Source organism: Pecten maximus, chromosome 13 (genome assembly GCF_902652985.1).
Source record: "Pecten maximus chromosome 13, xPecMax1.1, whole genome shotgun sequence".
NCBI classification, from domain to species: Eukaryota; Metazoa; Mollusca; class Bivalvia; order Pectinida; family Pectinidae; genus Pecten; species Pecten maximus.
The window spans coordinates 32,399,220-32,407,703 of NC_047027.1; the positions used below are offsets into that span (position 1 = coordinate 32,399,220).

The 8,484-nt window shown below is 35.0% G+C and overlaps 1 protein-coding gene across 1 annotated transcript; it reads right to left on the reverse strand.

Annotated features, from left to right (window-relative positions):
- Window positions 1-1,980: 1,980 nt before the first annotated feature.
- On the reverse strand, window positions 1,981-8,274 carry LOC117341097. The gene is made up of 6 exons (XM_033902931.1): window positions 8,157-8,274; window positions 6,935-7,444; window positions 5,606-5,746; window positions 4,628-4,760; window positions 3,862-4,047; window positions 1,981-3,286 (listed from the first exon to the last, which is right to left on the reverse strand). Exons 2-6 carry the CDS (start codon window positions 7,396-7,398, stop codon window positions 3,068-3,070), a joined length of 1,143 nt encoding a protein of 380 aa, XP_033758822.1. The 5' UTR covers window positions 7,399-7,444; window positions 8,157-8,274; the 3' UTR covers window positions 1,981-3,067.
- Between the last annotated feature and the right edge of the window lie 210 nt (window positions 8,275-8,484).

The window sequence follows — 8,484 nt, forward strand, 5'->3', positions numbered from 1 at the left end:
ACCCTGTATTAAAGAGTCACACATATGTTAACTATTTACAAATAATATTTTATTGTTTGAACATTTTACATTGTCATTTTAAGTTTAACTTCAATTACACTATAGTGAGTTACAATTCTAAACGTAAAAGTCGCATAGGGAGACATATTGAGCTGCAGATGGTACATGTATGTTATAATAATCGTAAGCGTAAACTTACAAACTTTCATGAAAAGGTCTCCAGATTGGTTGTTTTGTCATTCTGTGTTATCATAGAAAGTTGTTGTTGCTGTTTTTTAAGCGAGGTACCACAATATTCTAGCTTACCATCTGGTCTATTTTGATATCATATTCTAAGAAAATAAAAGAAAATAGAAAACGTCCATCTACCAACCCAATCATAACTTAGAAACAATTCCACTGTGTGTGTGTAGGGGGGAGGGGGATGGGGAAGGGGGGAGGGGGAAGGGGGAGTAAGTAGTAAGTGTAATCTCAACAAATAAATATTGAACGTGGCCGTCGTCAAGGTGATCCAATAGCTCCATATGTCTTCATATTTTGTAGTGAAATGTTAGCTACAAAAAAAAAAAAATAATAATAATAATAATAGCCACATTTAAAGCAACAATGTTGAGAATAAACCAATTCTGAATGCACAGTATGCAGACGACACAGGTTTGAGATTAGACGAGTCAGAGAGGTTGCTTAGTGAATAGGTTTTTGAGTTAAAGAGCTTTTTAAAAATCTCTGTTTTAAATGTTGATACCAATGAAACTCAAGTAATAGGACCTGGCAGTTGTTAATACAACGATATAACTATCGACCGGAATTGGGCTTACAGTGGGGAACAAATATATTTACTTTTTTGGAGATAGGAATCTCTGTTGACAGATCAAATTCCAAAATTGATCTTTGATACGAACATTGTAAAGCTTAAAGCACTTTTTCGGTGTGTTCCCATGGACAATAAAACCCAAGATTCATGCTGACTTTCCATATCACAAGGGTTTGCCAGGGATGGTTTTTAAGATCCAAAGGTAAAAGGTCAAGTTCATTGTTTCTAAAAAATGTAAAACTGTTTCCATGCAATAACTCAAATTTCCTTAACTCGATTAAACTCAACTTCGTTTAGATCATCCTGATGACGAATGCGTGCATGATATTGCTTTTCAGGTCCTAAGTTAAAAGATCATTGCCACTGTAACTATAGATAGAAATTCAGTACCCGCGCGATAACTCATGTTCCATTTGGCCAATCAAACTCAAACTTCATGCAGGTCTTCCTCACCAAAAGAACATGCTTGGAATTGTTTTTTTCAGGTCTGAATGTCAAAGGTCAAGGTCAATGTTACCAAAAATAGGAAATTTGATTCCGTGCGATAATTTAAGGTCCGTTGGACAGTTTTCCCTTACCACAAGTGCTTGTATAGGACGGTTTATACTAGTTCAAAGGTCAAAGGTCAATGGTAATGTTATTATAAATAGATAATATTTCCATATGACCTGTGCATTCACATAATTTACTGCGCAGACGACACATCCACTTTCGTGGAATTCTTGTTTTACTAAGAAACATAATTGAAATGAACTATATATGTATCAGAGAAATATCTTCCAGGTAACGTACCTTCACTGAAATCAAGCGTGATTAACTGGTATACAAGATATCAGGTCGTAAACCTACCATTAAGTTAAATTGGTTGAAGTTGAAGCTTTAGCAAGTTGTGTAATTAATTTTAGGAGCCTCACTAATCGTGGTTGATTTGTTTAGCACCGGAGTTTCTTCTCTCGTCTAATTCTGACTGAATTATTGGGATTTCTCTCAGTTTTATCCTGGCTATACTTTAACAGTGATTCTCATTTGGGATTATTAGAGAGTTACAAGGCGTTTGAGCAAAGTATCAAAACACCACACCCCTCATCCTGATCCCCTGACCTGTCCCAATCCCATCTTTATATTACACTTCATACTTACAAAAATGATCACAACATACACGATAACTCCATACAACGATATTTTATTGACTTCCAATCAATCAAGACCAATACATTTAAACTACAAAAATGCAATAAGTTAAAAAGTCATGTCAAACGCTATCCAGCAAATGGGCTACGATTAAAAAACACGGAATAATTCTATTTATCAAAATAAATATATATATATAACTTATCGAGAGCTATATCAGCACATTTGACTTGCTCAAGCATAAAGCTAGAAAACTAGTATTAAAGTGCTATAATTTTCATGAAAATACATTTATTAAATAAGCTATTATTCAAGCTATCATATATTATTATTATAAATATGTTAAAGTACGATAACTACATATATACATATACCACGTGAACGATTGTTTATATGTCATATATATATGTTTAAGTACGACAAATCATGTTACGAGAAGGCCGTAGTGTCTGCCAAAAATATAAGATCTGATTTTAGATGTTGTTAATTCAAGAACAATTTTCAAATCAATGTCACCACTGGGAATATAGAAGCTTAAAATATGGTTTTCAATATGGCGGCTATGACAGCCATCTTGGATTTCGGGCCAGTCTAAAATAAAAAACACATACTTGTCCTATCCTAATCGGGGAACTACGACAGAAATAATGTCTTTATTATTATCCAATCAGGGAGATTTGTCGTCATCATCATAGCCATCAGCATCAGTGTTTACCCGACGACAACAAATGTAAACGGTTATCAGAAAAGTCAGCTGGGACACATCGTTAGCAAGTCTGGAAAACTGTCTCAATAACATCAGTACTTTATTAAATTTAATATGCTCTATCTTTATTGGGAACCGACAGAAATGACAGTCTCAACCAGTCATCAATATTTCAAATAATCGTCATAAATTTGTCGAATATATCGAACGAGTTCGTGCTTCAGGATGTCAAGGTCAATTACAATGTCACGTTGATAATGATATAAACCTTTGTCTGTGCTCTAGCGACCTAACTTGTGCACTTGTAAGTCTCTTTATCTATAAAACACTTATCCAGTGTATCAGAGTCGTTAAAGAGTGTTGTTAAAATAGGCGATGTATGCCAATTTGACCTCTTTGCGCACCAAACACACGCATCATTGGAGTAAATTTTCATTTAAATATCTCTCCCCTACTTCCTGGATCAATCCCAATCTCAGAAGAGGTTCTATGAGATCATCTCTGTCCTTCTGTACCATGTAGTCATAGGGTCTAGTGAACACCAGCTCCGGTCCACTCTTTGTATCTTTTTTCAAAGATCCGTTTAAAAGTGACTTGTATTGATCCCCGGTACAAGTCAGAGATGTGAAAGAAACCTGTAATAGATAATTGCATTGCACTAAAATACAATAGCTCATCGTGAATGATTTTATTAATCTTTCTTATTATTTTTTAATATAAAACTGAAGACAAAGACGCTGATTTGGATCACAGATGAAATGTAGAGGTCTGTACTGGTCATCACAATACTTCAGCTATATTACAAATTAAAAACAAATAGCAACAAAACACACACACGTTATGGTTTATATCACAATTGCACCCCCTCCCCTCCACACACAAACACACATATACACTTCTTTATTCTACATCTCTGCATACAAAATAGTTCCTCCCACTAAGATGATTAAGATATAATTTGGAGAGAAAAAATCCGATGAAAGAAAGGAAATTAGAATCACCATTAATATTATTATACTAATTATGCATCTGATCAAACCAGGTACAAACCTAGGGTTGTACAATATTGTAATATTATTGTTATGCAGTCTTAATTGGTCATACAATCCATGGCTATATATAACAATTGTAATACATTTCTACATATCCATTGTGTAAGCGATTGTTCTAGAATTATAATCAACTATTGTAAAAACTATCATCAACTCACATGTGTTTCCTCAACAATCATGCCGATGATGGCTTTGTCAGACAAAGATGTTGGGTAGTACAACAACAGCTCGGCTCCGTGCTGTCCTAACAATGTATCAGGCATGGGATCTGGTCGCTCTTTGACTGCAGATCTCAGACGCTTCGATTGTGGTTCATAAGATCTCCCATCGTAATTCCTTTTCACCTGAAAACAGTAATAAATTTCATCTCTTTTCTGCAACTCAGTTTTAAGATCTTGTCGTGTATATCTTGCGATAGCCTCAGCGACCAACCAATAATTGATAACCAATAGATGATTATGGACTTTTTACAAAGGGCATTGGAATAGTACTGGCTTGTTTTTTAACCAAATTAGGTGGTGATATCTATAAAAAAAATCTGAAAACAAGAAATACCAAAATTGTTGTGCCATCTTTTACAATGTATCTGGTCTTACGAGTAATTGAGTCCTCTACTTTTTACAAAATCCTGTGTACGGCCACCACCAGATAACTGTGGCAAGCAAAATTTCTTTCGTCGAAATAAAGAGATTTTATTGGTAACCATTCAAAAAATAAATAAAAAATCTGTTTGAAAAATTAACCAAAAATGCAGAAGCCATTTCTTGAAAACCTAACATGCAATTTGTTTTAGCTTAATCGGACAATTTTTCATCTTATTTTCATGGTAAGTTTCTTCAAGGTCATTGATGTCAACAATCTACATTCATAGTTTGTCCAAAGTGAATTAATGAATAGTTTATTAAATTTATTTTTTGTAATTACCTCGCCAACAAATAATGTCTTAGAATCCAAAGTCTTCTTTTCATTCAGGTACACACTGGCCAGTATGTCTGGAATTCCCGAGACGCTTTGATCTCTAACCGTCATAGTTTTCTTTGGTATGCCTGGGACGAATCTGAAACAATAACACCAGTATATACAGTAAATACCCACCTAATAATGAGGCCGTAATTCTAAATCAAAATCGAGAAAAATGGGAGCAAAATATGAAAAAGTATAGTTTGCAAAAAGGCTCTAAAAATACAGGGGAATTAAATGGCAATCTAACCAAAATCTAGATGTTAATTCTTACTACGTTACACAAACATTTAACGACATAGCTTAAGGGGTCACGTTCTGGTGACCTTTGTTATCTCAATAGTTCACCTATTCTTTACATCATGCATCTGAAGCTAACCAATTCGGTACAAATAGTATATAGATATACACTTCTTATGACAAAAGACTTGAAACAGATTGACAGATTTTAAAAGCTATGCACTCTACACGTGCTGTAAATAGCAATTTGATTGGTTAATCCAAAAGGTCATCCTGCCGTGACCCCTTATGCGATGTCGTTAGATGTTCATGTAACGTTTTCAGAATGACCATCTAGATTTTAATTAGATTGAATAAGTGGTATGAATACCTATATGTATATATAATGAAGATATTTATGCTTGGTATTTTCACTAGGTAAATAATACATATACACACTTAACGCGTGTAGATGTTTCAGGCCGGATATGCATTTCCTACATAGTGCACACCACACTGGAGCTCTTAGATCATAATATCCGTTGATTTGTCAAGCTTATGATCTCTCGTTACATACATACATACATACATACATACAGTACAAAAAGACAGAAAGACAGACAAACGCATAAACATACTATTAGTTAACTTACAAAGTCTTTTTGAGTTTTCCAAATAGGCGAAATATGCTATATTAGCACGATTAAATTATAGTGAACTCACGTGCACTTAACTCCAAACATTTGCAGGAAAAGCACAAACAAATGTTGGAACATGAATTCAGAAACTTTGACTTCGCAAACGTCCCGTTGGTAGATGCAGTGTCGCAGCCACATTGCGAATGAAAGTCCCGATTCCTGAAATCTAAACAAGGTAACATAAAGTTAAATTGGTATGACAATATTAACACAGTTTTATATGGATTATTGATTACTTCAAATTTGCATTTTTATGGTTAAAGAATGGTCTGTTTTGTCTTTTGGATTCACCAGAATTATTGTTTCATAACAACATAATGTCTTGATCATGTTTTTGATTTAAAAAAAGAGACCTTTTTCATGTTTAAACTTGACACACAATTTTACAGTGAATCCAGTCTTTACCGACGATTGACTGCTAAAACAACCTGTACCATCAAACAATATAACCACAAAAACGACATTTAAAATACTATTTTCCCTTTTCATACGGTTATATCCGGAACATTAAATAGACCACCTTGGATGATCGGATGTCATACATTGACTTTCCCCTAGGCGGTTGGAGTTCCCGTCCGAGCACGCGGGTTTTGTGTGGTGTGAATAATATATGATTCTATAACTATTTTTAATAAACCTATCATATCCGGAACCTGTCTTCTCCAGAAAGGTGAATATTCTCATTGACTTAACAGACATATCCATTTGTTAATTGTTTCGATAATACCGTTCATTTAAGCATTGATGTCATTTTATTTTTAGTTTCAACGGGGTATGAAACAAATTTGTTTGCAAATTGTATGAATCCGCGAAGCTGATTCTTACAGAAGTTTGCAAACAAAATTTGTTTCATACTCCGATGAAGCTAAAAAATAATTGACATCAACGCTTATAACGCGTCAATTGTCGTATTGTGACGTCACATGTTTCGCGCCATTCTCGGAATTTCTTTCATAGAAGAATGAAAAGAATTTTTCGACCAATCACATTTGAGTATTTACCATGAAAACAAAGAAAAGTTAATTACATCTTTTTTACTGGGAATAGCAACACCAATACGAATGGCACCGTATGCACTTTTTGTAGGTTAGCTGTATAAAGTCGCTATTCCATTTCTATTTAGGAGAAATCCAGCCATGTGATCAGTACGTAATTTATTCATCATTGATGTACATGTGCCTCGAGTCATGCGCCTGTCAAAATTTGGCAAGAATGTACTAAACTTAGGAAGAGGACCATAACTGTACCTAGATCTCTGGCATAATTGTCCCCATAATAGTCCCCGATATAATCTCCGTCTCTGCCAACAGAACCAATAAATCGGTCTGTCGTCTTTGTGATAGTGTTTACTTACCGGTCAATAAATGTGTCTTCCCCACAGCCTTTGACCTTCCATAGGTCGGTCTGTTTTGATAATTGTACTGCCTTTTTTATTGTCATAGTTTTAAACTCTTCATTCAGCACAGCCAAAGTATCACGAAGTTTTCCTTCAAGGTCCTTGACTCGTGCTTCCATGGCAGCCTCATTTGCTGGTGCTTCTCCGGCGGAAGTTATTCGTGTCTTACTTGATGTCTGTCCTTTCTCAAGCGCTTTTATGATGTCTGGGTATTTACCAAGCATATTTATAATGTCTGATGGAGACTTTGAAACATCACAGAACGAGGTCAGTTGCATTTTCAACTCTATCAGGTGAATTCTTTCCCAGGAACTAGTTTGCTCTGGTGTCCTAATGCTATTGTCATCTGATGAGGGTGACCCTAGTGTTGATCTCGGCGATCCCGCTGTGTCCATACTCTCCTCATCTGTGATGCTAGCCATTTGGATTATTTGTTAAGGTGTAGAAGTTGGTCTTATACCTCCAAATCTGAGCATATGAAGTAATAGAAAAGAAGACATAAATCATCATCATCATCATCATCATCATCATCATCATCAAAGTCGTCCATCATCATCATCATCATCATCATCATCACCACCAATATGACATAACTTGCTTTTTCTTGTTTTATCTTCATGAATTAATGACTTGTTGGTACAAACAAATCATTTACTTTGCTTCATCGTTATTAAGTTGAGCATATATACATTAATATATTAGGAGAAAAAGTGGATTCATGAGTTAATGATGAGAAAACGGGTATCAAGTCTAAAATAAAATAATCCAAAATAGGTGAAGGCTCTATGAGTAAGGTTTTCATGCGCTCGTCATTACAGTTTTCATGTGGAGACTTGAAAGGTAAACATCACGATCCTGTATCTAACGCACTGCTGTCTTACCCCTGACCAAACATTTGTTTTTTTTCATTTCAGAATATATCATTGCGCAGAACAAAACACAGGAGCATCATAAAACGCTTCATCAGCCCTATCTACATAATTTAAACATACACACTATTTAACATACCTTTTTTTACTTATACGTAGTCAACTAATCTTAAGTTGATTATTAAAACTAATGAGATATCCTGAATACAGATAAAGAGGAACAATCGTCACAATGAATGTAAACAATTCACAATTCTATCGAAGACCATTTTCTGGCTAATGTTATTAAATCATATAAACAACTGTCTCACCGGATCTCAGCTATGTACGGCCGTTCTATGTCGTGTCTTAGCTTCAAGTGTTGTGGTGATGGGTTGTGCAGTTTCAGGAAATAAGGCCGCACATGCGCTTTACAGAATACACTAAATCCATGCACAATCGCTTCTGCATATAAACAGACAATGTAATGTATGCACATGACCTTTACTAAGGTATTCAAAGTTCCTGAATAACTGTTAGCCTGGAAATTTACGCGATGGAGGAATTTACACTTTTTACGCGGAGTCATTTGGATTGCGAAAAAAAACCTCCAATTCGTATTAGTTTGATATCAATTTGCCTAATCTCTAACTACAAATG